This window comes from Schistocerca cancellata, chromosome 2 (assembly GCF_023864275.1).
Source record: "Schistocerca cancellata isolate TAMUIC-IGC-003103 chromosome 2, iqSchCanc2.1, whole genome shotgun sequence".
In the NCBI taxonomy this organism is placed as follows: Eukaryota; Metazoa; Arthropoda; class Insecta; order Orthoptera; family Acrididae; genus Schistocerca; species Schistocerca cancellata.
The window spans coordinates 908,886,704-908,905,421 of NC_064627.1; the positions used below are offsets into that span (position 1 = coordinate 908,886,704).

The following is an 18,718-nucleotide window of genomic DNA, read 5'->3' on the forward strand; positions in this document are numbered from 1 at the left end:
CACACTGTCAGGTAGCTCGTGGAGTACTGATGAAGATATAGATGTCGATGTAGTGCATTGTATCAGAACTGAAAGTCGGTCTCCCGCCCCATGGTGCCAAACAGGTAAATTTTGAGAACGGCTCTGAGAAGCCTTTCATACTCACACTATTCACTCAGATGATAGAGAAAGAAACAGTGGATGTATTTCTTTGATGTAAATAAAGTGAAAATGTACGTTTGTGCACAGAATATTATGGACTGTTTGTCATAGAGTATATAGATATGTGTGTATGTGCTTCTAGTCATTATTATCAAAATACCTCTGACCATGTTGCTACTAAAGAAAAAAAGGTGTCGAAAAATATTGTATGTTGTAACCAAAAGGACACTGCACAAAAAATAATTATTTAAATAAAGAGCGTTTTAACATATCACATTTTTAAAATTTACTAAAAATTAAAATAATTTCTCCTAGTCCCTTAAAGATTCCTAACCCGATAGAGATAGTACTGAAAATTTGTGCTTCTGAACTTTTGTTAACTATGTTGAAAGTTTCAAGTCTGTAGCTCATTGGGAAGTTGGCTTAATATTAATTGCAAAATTTGTACTGAACAGACAGAAAGGAAAACATACTACCCTCCACCATGCACCAGAAAAGAAGGCGAGATAATATTGCATTGTCCTCGAGTTCATAGCTATGTTGGAAGTTTCAAGCCTTTATCTCATTGGCAAGTTACTTTAAAATCAACTTCAAAATATGCACTGAACAAATACACAACAAAGAGTTCCAATAAAAACATGTTAAAATGCTGTCAAAAAATATTACGAATAAGGCGAGAAACTTTGTTACTCTGTTTCTTTGTTATTATTTACAACCATACTTTCAACCATAGAACGCCATCATCTAAATGTAAAACGCAGTTCTATTGGATGACAGGAGTGTAAACAGGATGAGAGAGAAAACACATGTGCCCCATGAAATCATTATAATTGGGTAATAACTAATGGTGGCACGCATACATTATAGTGGTAACATAAACATCATTGATAAAAGTGATATATCATCATTTTTAAATCACGCAAGTGTCGAAGTGAGTCCTCTGCCATTTTTTAAACTTCTCGCAATTTTTTTCCCAGAACAGAGGGGGAAGGGGAGGATATTGAGCTAGGAAATAAGCTACACAAGTTCCTTAGAATGGAGGACATCGACCTTGGAGATAAGGACACAGAATTTGACCTTAGAGATAAGGAGAACAATGGTCTGTATTGATCCAGAAGCCATTTTGATCCACTGCAAACATGAAGTGTACGCATGTTGTAAGAAAAACATATCAAAGAGCAAGATGTGAGTCTTGGAATGACTTCGATCCAAGCTATGGATAGCTTCTCTCTTCATGTTAGCATTGTATGGATGTATATTACACACTTTGTTCAAGTTGAAATGTCATAGCATGATACGGAGACCAATTATTCTGCCATATTCAAACTCACTCAGCTGAAGATGTTACCTTCTTTAAGGTCGAAGAATCATAATGACACTTGCTTTAAAGTTTCCACTTGGTTTGGTGACCTTTTACTCAGAGAGCTTGAGTCAACACCGACCCTTTCGGTCATGCAAGAGACGGTACCACTTAGCTTCCGTGTATCCCTTAATGACTTATTACTAGCACACCATTCTACATCCCGTGAGTTGGATTCTCTGGGAACATTATTTCTGATGTTGTGTTTTTTAAGAATGTTTGTGTTGTTAATGTGCTAAGTCTGACATTATCCTTCCTGAGTTCACCTATTAGTATTCTACTCAATTAGTCTGATTCACAAGCCATTCAACTAATGTGGGACATGGTACACAGTGATATCAGGCTCCAGTACTTTGTTACAGCAAACTTAACAAGCTCATTAATTATGGTCGCATAATGCTTTGTAAATGTGTCTTTCTGTGATGGCTCATGATAAGAAGTATGTTGTAGCAAGCCAACATTACATACAATGAAAATCGTATAGATTATGTCACCAAATTTACAATGAACCTACCTCAGTTCATTAAACGTTATTAATCGAGACTGTGCGCTATCCTCTTTGGAAATTAGGTGTTTACATACGAAGTCCTTGTACACAGGTTTCAATGCTTCCCGAACTTTTCCCATGACAAAGTGAATGTTGCTCCATGGAAACTGAAAATGTGAAATCTGTTATTAGAAACGTCTTACAGCTTACGAGACAGCACTGTAAATTGTTTAATTTTAATAATATATACACAGATAAACATTTCTCTACATACTAATTCTTATTATCAGCGTGCACTCCTTGCAAAAGTAGTATGCAGAGAAACATAAGATTTTATGTCGTTAACCAATTAATAAAAAATATTATTTATCCCTAATCACACATATGCTGTGAGGGTATAATGTTAAAGGATCGTATCTACTTTATAACTTACAATTTCCAGCAGAATCAAAATAATTAGCAGCCTGGAATGAATTAATTTTTATTGAATATACATATAATTTTAAAGTATCAGTGACAATTAATTTATTTTTTTCCTTAGAATGCATAAGCAAACGACAGATTTTCAAACAGTTTTTAAAATATGTTGATGACATATTTATGTTTCATTGTAAAGAGATTACATGGTTTCCTGACTTACAGTTGACAATTTCTGAATCTCTGTTGATTTTTGCAGTTATGAGGTCCATTAAACAAGGTCAAAGATAAACTCTTTTCTTTGGGCTGCAATGTGCAGTCTGTTTTGGTTGGTATATTTATCAATCAGGTCACCTATTTGCAGTTAGAGATCCATTGTAGGCCTATTTCAGCTTCATGGCGCCAAACCGAAGTGCCTGAGCTCTCTTTGACAGATTTACCAAACTGCAGAAGTTCTTTTCATTGTAATCATGTATGAAATATACATGAAATATAACATTATTTTCTGAACTGGTACCAAACTGTACTGAACAATGGTACCTGATGACCATTAGTATCTCTCTTTCTGTTCTTACTGTTATAAAACCTCCCATTTCTGTTACACATACTTAAAAGACAACCCATTAATTCTGATGGATCACATATTTAAGTATTATTACTTGCTGTCTCGTGTGCATGAACAAAAGCACATTCCATCTGGCAGCGCTGGTTTGAAGAACAGACGATTAATTTGACATTTATGGCGTATTTATAGCATATAGGTATAGACACATTGAAAAAATTTTAAGTTCACGATTCTGTCCACCACATGCATCTGCAGTTTATGGCAAACCCATACGTGTTCATAATTTTTTAACAGAGCGAATTCCCTAGTCTTCTATCTTTTAGTCATGTCCACTGGTCGTTTTAACTATACTTCGTTGTAATTGCTGATGGAGCTGTCTGATAGGTAACTAATCTTCTTAATGATACTGAAGAATTTACCTAAGCCCTACAAAAATTTCCATACTTCACCTTAAATTTTAAAGTTTTTGGCAATTAGCATTGGACAACAATTCCTCAAGCAGAACCGTTTAAGGTGCCAGTAGGCTATCGATTTATTCGGCAGTCGTAAACACACCTCCTTCTGCAGTTACTTAATTTGCCTTACTTTACGCTACTGAATATTTATTATAAATCTTGGAGAACTTCGTTGTCCCCGACTGAGTTCATCTTGATTCTTCGCGTCTCTTATTGTTATTTTGGTGATAGGTTCTTGCATGTCAGTCATCCGACACCTCTCACAACATTCGCAATTCAGTTCTGCAACATGTATCTACACTGAAGGGCCAAAGAAGCTGATGCACCTGCCTAATGACGTGTAGGGCACCCTCGAGCACTCAGAAGTGCCACAGCACGACAGGGCATGAACTTGACTAAAGTCTGAAGTAGTGATGGAGGGAACTGACACCATGAATCCTGCAGGTTTGTCCATAAATACGTAAGAGTCCGTCGGGGTGCAGATCTCTTCTGAACAGCACGTAGAAAGACATCCCAGATATGCTCATAATGTTCATATCTGGGGAGTTGGTGGCCAGTGGAAGTGTTTAAACACAGAATACTGTTCCTGGAGCCACTCTATACCAATTCTGGATGTGTGTGGTGCCGCATTGTCCTGCTAGAATTGCACACAATGCACACAAATAGATGCAGTTGACCACACAGGATGCTTACGTATGTGTCACCTGTCAGAGTCGTATCTAGACGTATCAGGGATCCCATATCACTCCAACTGCACGTGCTCCACCAGCTTAAACTGTCCCCTGCTAACATGAAGGATCCATGGATTCATGAGGTTGTCTCCATACCTGTATACGTCCATCGCTCGATACAATTTGAAACGAGACTCGACCGACCAGGTAACATGTTTCAGTCATCAGCAGTCTCATGTCGGTGTTGATGGGCCCAGGCGAGGCGTAAATCTTTGTGTTGTGTTGTCATCAAGGGTACAGGGGTGGGCCTTAGGCTCCGAAAGCCCATATCGATGATGTTTCATTGAATGGTTCGCACACCGACACTTGTTGATGACCCAAGATTGAAATCTGCAGCAATTTGCAGAAGGGTTGGAGTTCTATCACGTTCAACGATTCTCTTCAGCTGTTGTTGGTCCTGTTCTTGCAGGATATTTTCTCGGCCACAGCGATGTTGGGGACCTGAAGTTTTATCGGAGTCCTGATATTCACGGTACACTCGTGAAATGGTCGTACGGAAAAATCCCCACTTCATCGCTACCTCGTAGATGCTGTGTCACATCGCTCTTGCCCGACTATAACACCACGTTCAAACTCACTTATGTCTTGATAACCTGCCATTTCAGCAGCAGTAACCGATCTAACAACTGCGGCAGACTCTTGTTGTGTTACATAGGAGTTGGCGGCCGCAGAGCCGTATTCTGCTCGTTTATATCTCTGTATTTGAACTTGGATGACTATACCAGTTTCTTTGGCGCTTCAGTGTAAATCTTGTTCAAACCAGCCAGCTAGCATCCTTAGTTGGTGGCTCTGCTCACCCCAAACACTGGTGCAGTCAAGAACCATCTCTCGTAGGGTTTGGTTCATGGACACCCAACGCTCACTCGGAAATTCTTTATAAATAAATAACAATATCACCCCCCCCCCTCCCCATGAACTATGGGCCTTGCCATTGGTGTGGATGCTACGTGCCTCAGCTATACAGATGGACTGGTATGTGTTGAGAGGCCAGACAAACATTTGGTTCCTGAAGAGGGGAAGCGGCCTTTTCGTTAGTTGCACGGTCAACAGACTTGATGACTGACTGATCTGGCTTTGTAACATCAACCAAAATGACATTGCTGTGCTGGTACTGCGAACGGCTGAAAGCAAGGCGAAACTACAGTCGTAACTTTGCTCGAGCGCATGCAGTTTTTCTGCATGGTTAAATGATGATGGCGTCCTCTTGGGTAAAATATTCCGGAGGTAAAATAGTCCCCCTTTAAGATCTCAGGGCGGGAACTACTCAGGAGCACGTCGTCATTAGGAGAAACAAAACTGGCGTTCTATGGATCGGAGTGTAGAATGTCAGATCACTTAATTGGGCAGGTAGCTTACAAAATTTAAGAAGTGAAATGAATAGGTTAAATTTAGATATAGTGAGAATTAGTGAAGTTCGGTAGGGTATGGAACAGGACATCTGGTCAGGTGAATACAGGTTTACAAATACAAAATCAAATAGGGGTAATGCAGAAGTAGGTTTGATAATGAATAAAAGAAATAGGAGCGCGGATAAGCTAAAACGTATAGCGTTGTGAACGCATTACTGCAGCCAAGATAGACACGAAGCCCACGGCTATAGCCGTAGTACAAGTTTATATGCCAACTAGCTCCGCAGATGACGAAGAGATTGAAGAAATGAATGACGTGATAAAAGAAATTGTTCAGATAGTTAAGGGAGACGAAAATTTAATGGTTGTGGGGGGACTGGAGTTCGATAATCGGGAAATGAAGAGAAGGAAAAGTAATAGGTTAATATGGACTTGGGGTGAGGAATGAAAGAGGAAGCCGCCTAGTAGAATTCTCCACAGAGCATAACTTAGTCATAGCTAACACTTGGTTTAAGAATCATGAAAGAAGTGTATGCGTGGAAGAGGGCTGAAGACACTGGAAGGTTTCACATTGGTTACATAATGGTAGCAGAGATTTAGGAACCAGGTTTTAAATCGTAAGACATTTCCAGGGGCAGATTTGGAATCTGGCCACGATTTATTGCTTATGAACTGTAGATTAAAACTGCAGAAACTACAAAACGGCAGGAATTTAAAGAGATGGGAACCTGGATAAACTGAAAAACCCAGAGGTAGTATAGAGTTTCAAAGGGAGCATCAGGGAACGATTAACAAGAACAGGGGAAAGGAATACAGTAGAAGAAGAATGGGTAGCTTTGAGAGATGAAATAGTGAAGGCAGCAGAGGAACAAGTAGGTAAAAAGACTAGGGCTATTACAAATCCTTGGACAACACAAGAGATATTTTATTTAATCGATGAAAGGAGAAAATATAAAAATACAATAAATGACACAGGCGAAAGGGAATACAAACGTCTAAAAAATTAAATCGATAGGAAGTGCAAAATGGCTAAGCAGGAATGGCTAGAGGACAAATGTAAGGAGTAGAAGCATATATCACTAGGGCCTAGGGGAAAATGAAAGAGGCCTTTGGAGGAAAGAGAAACACCTGTATGAATATCAAGGGCTCAGATGAAAAACTAGTCCTAAACAAAGAAGGGAAAGCAGAAAGGTGGAAGGAGTATATAGAGGGTTATACAAGGGAGATGTACTTGAGAGCAATATTATGGAAATGGAAAAGGACGTAGATGAAGATAAGAAGGGAGATAGGATAATCCGTGAAGAATCTGACAAAGCACTGAAAGTCTTAAGTCGAAACAAGGTCCTGAGAGTAGACAACATTCCATTAGAGCTACTTATTGTTTTGGGAGAGCCAGCCATGACAAACCACTTCCATCTGGTGAGAAAGATGAATGAGACAAGCGAAATACCCCCAGACTTCAAGAAGAATATAATAATACCAATTCCAAGGAAAGCATGTGCTGACAGATATGGAAATTACGCAACTATCAGTTTAATAAGTCACGGTTGCAAAATACCAACACGCATTCTTTACAGAAGAATGGAAAAACTGGTAGAAACCGACCTCGGGGAAGATCAATTTGGATTCCGAAGAAATGTAGGAACACGCGAGGCAATACTGACCCTACGACTACACATAGAAGATAAGTTAAGGAAAGGCAAACCTACGTTTATAGCAATTGTAGACTTAGAGAAAGCTTTTGGCAGTGTTCACTAGAATACCCTCTTTGAAGTTCTGAGGGTAGAAGTGATAAAACACAGGGAGCGAGAGTCTATCCACAACTAGTAGAGAATCCAGATGGCATTTATAAGAATCGAGGGACAAGGATGGGAAGCAGTGGTTGAGAAGGGAATGAGAAGGGGTTGTAGACTATCCCCGATGCTATTCAATCGGTATATTAAGTAAGCAGTACAGGAAACAAAAGAAAAATTTGGGTTAGGAATTAAAGTACAGGGAGAAGAAATAAAAACTTTGAGGTTTGCCAATGACATTGTAATTGTGTCAGAGACAGCAAAAGACTAGGAAGAGCAGTTGAACGGAATGGACAATTTCTTGAAAGAGGGTATAAGATGAACATCAACAAAAGCAAAAAGAGAATAACGGAATTTCGTCGAAAATGAGACACTTACAGTAGCAGACGAATTCTGCTATTTGGGGAGCAAAATGACTGATGATGGTCGAAGTAGGGAGGACATAAAATGTAGACTGGCCATGATAAGAAAAGCGTTTGTGAAGAAGAGAAATTTTTTTAACATCGAGTATAGATTTAAGTGTCAGGGAGTTGTTTCTGAAAGTATTTTTATGGAAGTTCGCCATGAATGGAAGTGAAACATGGACGATAAACAGTTTACACAAGAAGACAATAGAAGATTTTGAAGTGTGGTGTTACAGAAGAATGCTGAGGACTAGATGGGTAGAGTGCTGAGGACTAGATGAGTAGATCACATAACTAATGAGGAGGTACTGAATAGAATTGAGGAGAAGAGAACTTTGTGGTACAACCTAACTAAAAGAAAGGATCTGTAAGTAGGACTCATGCTGAGGCATCAAGGGATTACCAATTTAGTACTGGAGGGACTCGTGGCGAGCAAAAATCGTAGAGGGAGACCAAGAGCAGATTGAAAATGATGTAGATTGCAGTTGTTACTCGGAGATGAAGAGACTTGCACAGGAGAGAGTAGCATGGAGAGCTGCATGAAACGAATCTTTGGACTGAAGACCACAACAAAAATAATAATAGTAATAGGTCTGCAGCTAAAGCACTTTGAACTTTTTTAAATAATAAACCTCAGCACACGAAGGCAGTGGAGAGAGAATGGATGGGTAGGGTAATTGTGGCGTGATGAGGAGAAAGGAAGAGGAAATTGTGGGGGTAGGGATGGGGGTAGCATTGAGAATCATGGGGTGATCTTGAAAAGGAGAAGGTGACCATGAGGGGTGACCTTGAAGGGGAGGGGTTAGATTCTTATGACTCTGATATAGATTGGCCCAAGACTGTACTGGAAACCACCTTCATCCACTACTTAGAAGGTCCTCTCAGAATGCTGCACCAGATGTAATTATTGAAAGAGGCTAGAAGACCAATGGAAACCCCATAACAAACAAAGGTCAATGAACAGGCAACCACAGAGCTGACTAGCTAAAAAGACAAATATTAAACATGTTTTTGGAGTTGTTTAGAAAATCTGGAAGTCGGTCATGGAACCTTCTAGAGAGCAACAGGCAGAAGGGTTGGTGTGGTCCTAGCGGTTAGCTGGCGACGTGGGTGTCCGTCCGTCCCTTATCGTAGGGCCTTCCAGCTTAACACGGTTCTGCTCTCGGCTTCTGTTCTCGTTTCTCCCCTTGGAATTGCGTCTGTTTCACGGTGGGAAGGTATGACATGCATTTAGGCGTTCTTGTGTTAGTCTGTGGTATTCCATTTGCTCACTCGTTGATCATATTACTTTGGTTACTTTAATGTCAGGATTTATTCGGAGCTATGTGACATATTGCCGGATTTGCTATCATGTCAGGGTTTTCATGGAAGGTGTTGGATTTGCCTGACACCTTACAACATAAATCTGAGAACGTCCTCAGTATCCTTTATGGCGCCTGATGCTCCATATCTAACTTCTTCTCAGCGAACTAATTCACTTGTGACTTAAATGTACAGCGGCGAGAAAAGAAAATAAGAGTAAATATATCGATTAGTTATAAATGAAAAGCACAATATTGTTGTTGTTACCAGGCAAAATTACTTTCGTATAGCCACAACTGTGGGTTCTTTGGTTGTTCAGGGAGAAGGCCTTTCAAACTATAACATATGAAATATTGGTTCATTTTATTACATAAATGAATAAAAGACTTGCGTAACTTTGACACTCTTTTGTGCCCCATGAGTACTGGATAGCTGACGACTGTCATGGAGTAGCACAGTATCACTTGATGCACTAACTAACAAACTGTTCTCTTGAGGTACAATGTTCTGTCAGAAACTTCAAGTATCACGTTGATCCTGTACTACATGCTGATTCCTGCAGCTGAGGTCACGAACTGGGCAGAGCTGAGCATGAGGGCGCTGGTATGCCAAGAGGGGAGGTGAGGTCTTCAGGAGCGGATTGCAGAGAGCCCTCGCTACTGTCCGTGGTGTCGATTCGCTTTGTAAACTTTTGTGTGACAACGCGATCTCTGAACGACACCACATTGTGTCCGTTCTACGGTCTGTATTCTTGTGTGTGTCCTACAGTACGTATACTGTAAAACACTCACAATACTGTGCATTTTATGTATCATTACGACGGCTGGTCCCGGCGGAGGTTCGAGTCCTTCCTCGGCCATGGGTGTGTGTGTGTGTGTGTTTGTCCTTAGGATAATTTAGGTTAAGTAGTGTGTAAGCTTAGGGACTGATGACCTTAGCAGTTAAGTCCCATAAGATTTCACACACATTTGAACATTTTGAACATTATCATTACGAAGTTGTTCTACCACGAAGAGACGGAAATATAGGATAACACGAAGATCAGTGATTGTGTGGGTGAAAAATAAACGAAGGGTAAACAAACACATGGTTCAAAAATGATAATAAGTTCAAAAATGACTCTGAGTACTATGGGACTTAACATCTATGGTCAGCAGTCCCCTAGAACTTCTTAAACCTAACTAACCTAAGGACATCACACAACACCCAGTCATCACGAGGCAGAGAAAATCCCTGCCCCCGCCGGGAATCGAACCCGGGAACCCGGGCATGGGAAGAGAGAACGCTACCGCACGACCACGAGCTGCGGACTGATAACAAGTGCCGCTTACATTTTGCAAGTGGTACTGTGCTTGACATCCGTCCGTGTGAATGAGGAATGTTTGTGTATGTGCTTTGATGACTTATGGGCGACAATAATTACATAGTTGTACATGGTTATAAAGTCTTTGATAAACGATATCATTAATGGGAATAGTCTTTCTTCTCGCCGATAGCTCATGTCTGTTGCTCACTGATACGGCGTAAAATCAAGCGCCGGCACGCCAGTCGGGAACGAGAGAGAAGACTAAGGACTCTCATGGATATGATGCAGTGCCTAGTAGAATATTAAGGTACTGTGCTGCACATGTTAGCCCTGTAATTAGCCACATTTGTAATTTTTCCTTCAGGAATAGTCAGTTTCCTGAACGTTTAAAGTACTCAGTAGTAAAGCCGCTTTATAAAAAGGGGAAAGGGGTAATGTAGACAATTTTAGACCTATTTCTATGCGATCAGTGTTTGCTAAAGTTATTGAAAAGGCTGTGTATGTAAGGATAATTGATCATTTTATATCACATAATTTGCTATCAAATGTGCAGTTCGGCTTTAGAAGTAGTTTAACAACTAAAAAAGGTTTATTTTCTTTTCTCTGTGAGGTATTGATGGATTAAACAAAATCTTTCGAACGCTAGGCAATTTTTTTTATATAACTAAGGCGTTTGATTGTGCTGATCACAAAATATTGCTCCAGAAGTTGGACCATTATGGAATACGGGGAATAGCTCACAACTGGTTCACCTCTTACTTTAAAAACGGACAGCAAAATGTCGTTATTCACAGTGTTGAGAATTGGTTTGATGAGGGGTCTGAGTGGGGCACGGTCAAATAGGGGAGGGGGGGGGGCAGAGATCAGTGCTGGAGCCACTCCTTATATGATAAATAAGAAATGCCCTCTATGATATGCCCTATAATATTACAGGTAATTTTAAAATATTCCTGTTTGCTGATCACACTAGCTTGGTAGTAAAGGATGTTGTGTGCAACATTGACTCGGTTTCAAATAGTGCAGTTCATGACATAAGTTCATTCCTTGTAGAAAAATCACAGTAAGACTCAGTTTTTACAGTTTCTAACACACTATTTAATAAAACCAGACTTTTAATTTCACAGAATGGGCAGATGATTAGTGAAACTGAACAGTTCAAATTTCATGATGTTCAGATAGATAGTAAGCTGTCATGTAAAGCCTAGTTCAGGATTTTGTTCAGAAACTTAATGCTGCCATTTTAACCATTGGAACGGTATCTGAAGTGAGTGATCGTTCGACACGTAATTTAGTCTACTTTGCTTATTTTCATTCGCTTATGTCATGTGGTATTATATGTTGGGGTAACTCTTCCCATTCTAAAAGGATATTTTTGGCTCAGAAACGGGCGGTTCGGGCAATAAGTGGTGTAAGTTCGCGAACCTCTCGTCGCCCCCTGTTCAGTAGTCTGGGTATTTTGACATTGGCCTCTCAATATATATGTGTTCTTTACTGTTGTTCCTTGTTAACAATATCAGCTTATTTCCAAGAATAAGCAGCTTTCACTCAGTTAATACTCGGCAGAAATTCAACCTGCATTTAGATCGGACTTCCTTATTTCTTATGCAGAAAGGTGTATTGTATACTGCTGCATCCATCTTCAATAAGCTACCACAAGAACTCAAAAACCTTAGCAGTAATCCACGCGCTTTAAAATCTAAACTGAAGAGTTTCCTTGTGAGTCACTCCATCTATTCTGTTGAGGAGTTCCTTGAAAACTTAAGCTGATTCTTATGTTATATTGTTGATCGCGTTTACTTAAATTTATGGCTTGACTTTGTTTTGGCTTCATAAACATTTTATTTTTATCTGTTATTAGTTTTGTCTTGTAATTTCATGTACTGATACGTTCCATGACCTTGGAGATTTCCTGCTCAGATTGGTCTTACGGAACTGGACGAGTAAATAAATAAATAAATAAATAAATATAAAGACGTCAGCCTGTCGCACGCTCACCGACCCCTCTCCAGGAGGACAACGCGACAGCAGCGGCCCCTACGTGAAAAGGACATAAGCGCCGCGACCGACTGGTCGCGGTCCAGTTGAATAGTAGCTTCAAGATTAGGCACTTGTATAGCAGCGACTTAGGATTGTGTATACTGAAGAACATTGCTTATTTTGCATGTCGCCCATTGCTTGCGACACATCTGTGTAACACAAAGTTAAGTATTGTAATCTTTTTTTGTAATAAAATTCATTAATGCGATTTGTTTTAATGTTGTCTAGCGATCAGAGGAAACAGGTTTCCTAGGTACCCCACATTTGACGACTAGGCTGGATTTAACACTAATATGTGTTGAAAACGTTCACAACACCCACGTTTCTGTAATACACTCCATGGAGTAAGTGAGTATGTCATCGCCATTGCAATTGACTGTAACGACTGAAGTCCCCATTTTTCAAAGTGACATCTGGATCTTCTGACTCCAGAGAATAGACGATTGACAGCATGAGTTCATGTCTCTTTGAGGCCAGGAAAGAGATTTTCCAATATCTGAGGCCAATGAGGATCAGCTTTTTTCTGCATTTGCATTCTTGTTTCGGATGTACTCGTTATCAAAATGTTGCTGACTTTCATTGTTTTTTCCTGAATGTCAATATTCGAATGGTTGGTTCATGTAATAGAAGGCTACGTTTGGTAACAAGGTTTTTTCATTGCACAGTGTCAGCAACCTAACGACGGATGTCTATGGTGGCAATACTAACAGGTGATATAATTTCGCAAACGTAGGCCACAAACATTCCGTATTAAAGTCTCCACGTGTATTCAGTGCCTTGTCAACATATTTGGCGTGTCACGACGGCGCATACGTATTTTGTTGCGGAGCAGCATTGATAACGTTATCATTCTTAAGTTCTTGGCTGAGAGCCCAATGAGCTACCAAGTATTTTCTTAAGGATGTTATTCTACATCTACATCTACATCCATACTCCGCAAGCCATCAGACGGTGTGTGGCGGAGGGTACCCTGAGTACCTCTATCGGTTCTCCCTTCTATTCCAGTCTCGTATTGTTCGTGGAAAGAAGGATTGTCGGTATGCTTCTGTGTGGGCTCTAATCTCTCAGATTTTATCCTCATGGTCTCTTCGCGAGATATACGTAGGAGGGAACAATATAATGCTTGACTCTTCGGTGAAGGTATGTTCTCGAAACTTTAACAAAAGCCCGTACCGAGCTACTGAGCGTCTCTCCTGCAGGGTCTTCCACTGGAGTTTATCTATCATCTCCGTAACGCTTTCGCGATTACTAAATGATTCTGTAACGAAGCGCGCTGCTCTCCGTTGGATCCTCTCTATCTTTTCTATCAACCCTATCTGGTACGGATCCCACACTGCTGAGCAGTATTCAAGCAGTGGGCGAACAAGCGTACTGTAGCCTACTTCCTTTGTTTTCGGATTGCATTTCCTTAGGATTCTTCCAATGAATCTCAGTAGTCTGGCATCTGCATTACCGACGATCAACTTTATATGATCATTCCATTTTAAATCACTCCTAATGCGTACTCCCAGATAATTTATGGAATTGGATCTATCTTTCTATGTATTCGCAGCACATTACACTTTTCTACATTGAGATTGAATTGCCATTCCCTGCACCATGCGTTAATTCGCATTTCAGTACAATTTTCCATTGTTACAACCTCTCGATACACCACAGCATCATCTGCAAAAAGCCTCGGTGAACTTCCGATGTCATCCACCAGGTCATTTATGTATATTGTGAATAGCAACGGTCCTATGACACTCCCCTGCGGCACACTTGAAATCACTCTTACTTCGGAAGACTTCTCTGCATTGAGAATGACATGCTGCGTTCTGTTATCTAGGAACTCTTCAATCCAATCACACAATTGGTCTGATAGTCCATATGCTCCTACTTTGTTCATTAAACGACTGTGGGGAACTGTGTCGAACGCCTTGCGGAAGTCAAGAAACACGGCATCTACCTGTGAACCCGTGTCTATGGCCCTCTGAGTGTCATAGTTACATGTTTGGATATGGTACAGCATCTCACTCCTTCCATGAGACACTGAGTTTACGATTCGCCTATCTGTGTTTGAGACGGAAAACACGCAGTTGGGTTTAAAATGAGTTTGGGCGAAGCTCTTTATTATTGTCATAAATGTTCACCTTCTTCAATGCATCTCCCAGGTGAACATCCACCTCTTTAAAAGGCTTAGCTTAGTTGCCAAATCCTGATCATCTGCGTAAAGAAGACTCGTGATGCGGTCTCGGAGTGGCTAATCATTAGTATAGATGTTAAAAATATTAGAGGCAAATACGTTCTCCTGTGGTACACCATTTTTCAGATGTCACAATCGACTGCTGTTGTTCCTGAAAGTCTACACAGAACTCTTTTACAAAAAGTTTTTCCATTTCATTGACCTTATTTAACAGTGTATGATCATTAACAGCCTCATAAACAGCTGTCAGGTAGGTGAGAGGAAAACCTGCAATAGTGTGTGTTTCTAACCCATCTTATATATACTAGACCAGATTAATAATTTGAGATGTACAATTTCTTCCTACTTTGAAACTTGCTTGTTGATGAATTAAAACTGGCTCCATCATGTGCTACAAGAGATTCAGTAACATTTTTTCAAAGGTCTTACATGGATGACGCAATAATGATATAGTTTCTAGCATCTGTTGGTGGTTTATCTGGTTTCCAGAAGGGACATTTCAATAATGGTCTCCAGATTTTTGGGATGTAAAGGTTTGTGGACTGTTTTACAACTTTAGATGGATTGTCGAATCTTTGTGGCAGTTTCCTCTTCATCGTCAGTTGAGGTGGCGTATTTGGTATGTCAAACAGTGTGGGTACTGCATTCCACACGTGTTTATTATTGTCTGCGTTCATGGACCGGTTTTGTTCGAAATGTAGCAAACAAAACTTAATATTATTGTAAAGGTAAACTGGGTCTTTTTTCATGAGGTCTTCTCGTCTGCTGTTAACTAGCCATTTTCTGCTCCTAAAATGAAACATCAATCATCAATACACATGTAGTATGCAAGCGAATCCGGACGATACAGTTTAGTAACATGATGGTATATACGTCTCGGGGTCCTTAGGAAACCTAAGGAAAGGACAGCTGTAGTGTCTTCTTCCTGTTGTTGCTACAATTTTATTGTTACAAGCGCACCCACTTATAAAAGCCATTGTGGAAATCAAGATAAACTACTACTATTCACTTTAACGATCGCGCCGACCTCAACAGTTTAACTTACTGGCCGCTTGGGGCGCTGCTGGCGCGGTAGGCAACGAAATCGAGGCGAAGTGAAGCGACACTATAACAGACTGCTGAATATCAAATAAAAGTTTATTATCACCACAAATTTTGAATCCTTGCGATGTGGATTTCCAGTTCTCGTTGTTACACAGTGGGGGTCTCTCCCCCCCCCCCCCCCTGCCCATCACTTTGCTCTCAGTGAACGTCTTGCAAAATATTAAAAATACTCGGTACCCCCAAGTCTAGCTTCCCCCTCTCCCTCCCCCCCCCCCACCCCCCACGCTCCAACAGAGTATCGTATGGGCGCCGTAGCGTATCACTCTACTTATTTCTAGCATTTATGATCAGTTTTAGCCATTTAGGAGTAAGAAATAATGTGAAACGTGCTAACCGTGAACTAATGCGTAAATATGCCCCTGTTAACATCAACAGCGCAACAGTGAGAAACGACGTTACTGAATAGTTTTTCAACCAACATCCAGTTATACTGGAGTAGCAGAATACGTTTTCTATGTGGCATAATCCAAGTCACGACTGTGTTTTCCAAGCTTATTACCTCCATGTCAGATATGTTTATACCGATCAGCGAAACGCAAAAAAAGCCAAAAGCTCAGACAGCTAACTTACAAAGTTGAAGGCGGAATGATGAATATTTCAGGAAATCGAAGAGCGAAAGGTTTCGTTTTTAAAAATTTATATATACTTAGAGTCAGTTTTGAATGGATGTACAGTAACATATACTAGAATTTCGGCGTAAAAGAATTTTATGAAAAGTAACCAGCAACAATTTACCTTAGTTTTTAAAGCATCCGATACAAAGTTTAGTGTTATTGTCGGCTCTCTATGCATTATTAAGTGCAATTCTCCTGATGAGATTCTGTCGAATCATTATGAGGGTGGTATCTTAAAGCCAAATTTAGGACTGACATAGAGAAGACACGTCCACCTAGCACAAGGAGTGAAGAAAGTAAGGTAGCGCTTGGTATACCTAAATAATTCCCAGTTTTTATTCGCTGATTTAGCATGACAAATAATTTCATGAACAGTTTGTTTGCCGTATACCAGTTAACACCTATCGGCATGTGCTGGACAGATTCTGAATTTTACTTTACGTCATTTGTAAGTTGAGCTGACATAATATTGAAGTTTTTAAAGTAAATGTTTCTTCCTTTTTCCACTGCAGTTTCTAAAAATAGTCCATGTAGGGTCGAAATGAGACACGAATAAAAACGTGTTCTGTGATTGTGCCTAGAAGTAAGAATAATAAGTTAATATTTGTAGTGTCTTTCGGACATGTCCGAAAGAACACACCATTTTCATACACCAGCCAGTGAATAACGTAACATAATGTCGGCACTTGTGGCCAATGAACAGGATATGTTAGGGCGATCCATAGGTGATTTGTTAGCTGACCTAGACGCTGAAAGTTCATGCCCAGCCAGAACTTTTACAATGGTTCTACTGTGTCAACTCGGTTTGCTGAATTAATTCGCACATGGACTGTGATAGACGATTCAGCAAGATATAACACCTTCTTATTCGACTGTCGGTATCAGAAAACCACACATTTACAGACAAGCGATGCTGAAAAAAGTGCCTCTATAATGTATGTTACTTTCGCTGTGTCATCGATATGCTGTCAATGTGAAAATGGCTTCATCAGCAAACAGTAGTAACTGAATGACTGTTAACTATTATCCATGCACGAAATGCCTGGTATTGAGCGTGACGGCGCTGCAGAGTGAAGTTGTTTCAGCCACTGACATAAAATACCATCATGTATTTTTTTATTCCGGTTACTTGCTTCATGATGTGTGTTCCTGCCACAGCAAGTAAAATGACACATAATGTCCACAGCCGTCGTTCAAAGTGAATAATTTCATGGTACCATAACACGGATTTCTAATCTTCCGCTGAACCATAGACTGAGTATAAAATTCATACCTTTTTAGGAAAATGAAAAATACTACTACGTACACACAATGACAAGTAACTGTTACGAACATAATAAATTTATGATTCAACTTTGATTTTCTCAGTTAGTACAGTTGCTTGAATGACTGCAATTAGCGCGCATGTTCTTCTGATTACGGCAAACTCCTGATTGAGTCATTTATTACCTCAAATTATTTGTGACGCTTGCTCATTAATTAAAGAAGTTTTCTTGGGCATATCTCAGCCAGAGGATGGTCTCGACTAAACATCAACTTCAGCTAATGGTAAACAAGAAAACGAATGTAACTCAGACTCAGTTGTGGCAATTACGGATTTAACAGTGACGATTACTCAGTAGAACGGTGATTAATTGGAATAACAGTCTTACCCTCATGGTAACTTTATTTTATGAACTTGAGTGAGAGCTGTACAAGCACAGTAACCTATAATATACAGTTAAGCTGTGGGGAAACCGAGTGTTATACTTCTACGTTCTATAAATGTCAGATTTATTTTTTAGCTCCATATCTGTTAAGATCAAAGACAGAAATAAAACGAACGAAAGCTACATAATCATCAGCAATCACTAACCTCGTTAGAATTAATCTCCATATATCGCAGAGCATATTCGTCGGCGGCGACTAGTCGGAAAAGAAATTCGTGGATATTGAGAACGTTCCCAACGAACAAATCCTGGGTAGTGTAGGCGTCTGGTTCTTTATTTGTAAAAAAATCTTGCCCAGGTTTGTACATCTTGTCACGTGCATAAAACATACCTCCCTTAAAACCTGCCAAAAATTAAACAATGTCTTAAAATTAAACATTACTCAAATGTTATATTGTTAATGTATTGTACAGTAACATAACGTCTGTAGCATGAGGCTTTGTTTTGTCACTCACCTGTCTGTTGGGCTTCAAATACCGACATTGTGTCATCAGATAAAAAATAACTGATGATGAATATTCGTCCTCTGTTTTCTGGTATTTTGCTGATCATTTCGGCTTTGAATCTCAGCACAAAGCTATCAAGTCCCTGCCTGTAGAAGACATAATTATCATAGAACACGAGACAGGATAAAACGCAATGCAGTATAACATATGGCAGCATATAAACTGTATAAATGTCATACAGGGAGAAGAATTTGAAATGAAGCACTGTTTCTGTCGTCACTTCGATCGAATTTTTGTCGTTGATGAGAACAAC

At 39.9% G+C, this 18,718-nt stretch overlaps 1 protein-coding gene across 1 annotated transcript in view; it reads right to left on the reverse strand.

The window, feature by feature from the left end:
- LOC126159831 (EF-hand domain-containing family member C2-like) overlaps positions 1-18,718 on the reverse strand; it is a 256,876-nt gene that overhangs the window by 66,008 nt on the left and 172,150 nt on the right. The window contains exons 8-10 of the mRNA XM_049916645.1: positions 18,415-18,551; positions 18,106-18,302; positions 2,016-2,155 (exon numbers count right to left, since the gene is read on the reverse strand). Of these exons, the coding sequence (XP_049772602.1) occupies positions 2,016-2,155; positions 18,106-18,302; positions 18,415-18,551 (474 nt within the window). The remainder of the gene's footprint in view (positions 1-2,015; positions 2,156-18,105; positions 18,303-18,414; positions 18,552-18,718) is intronic.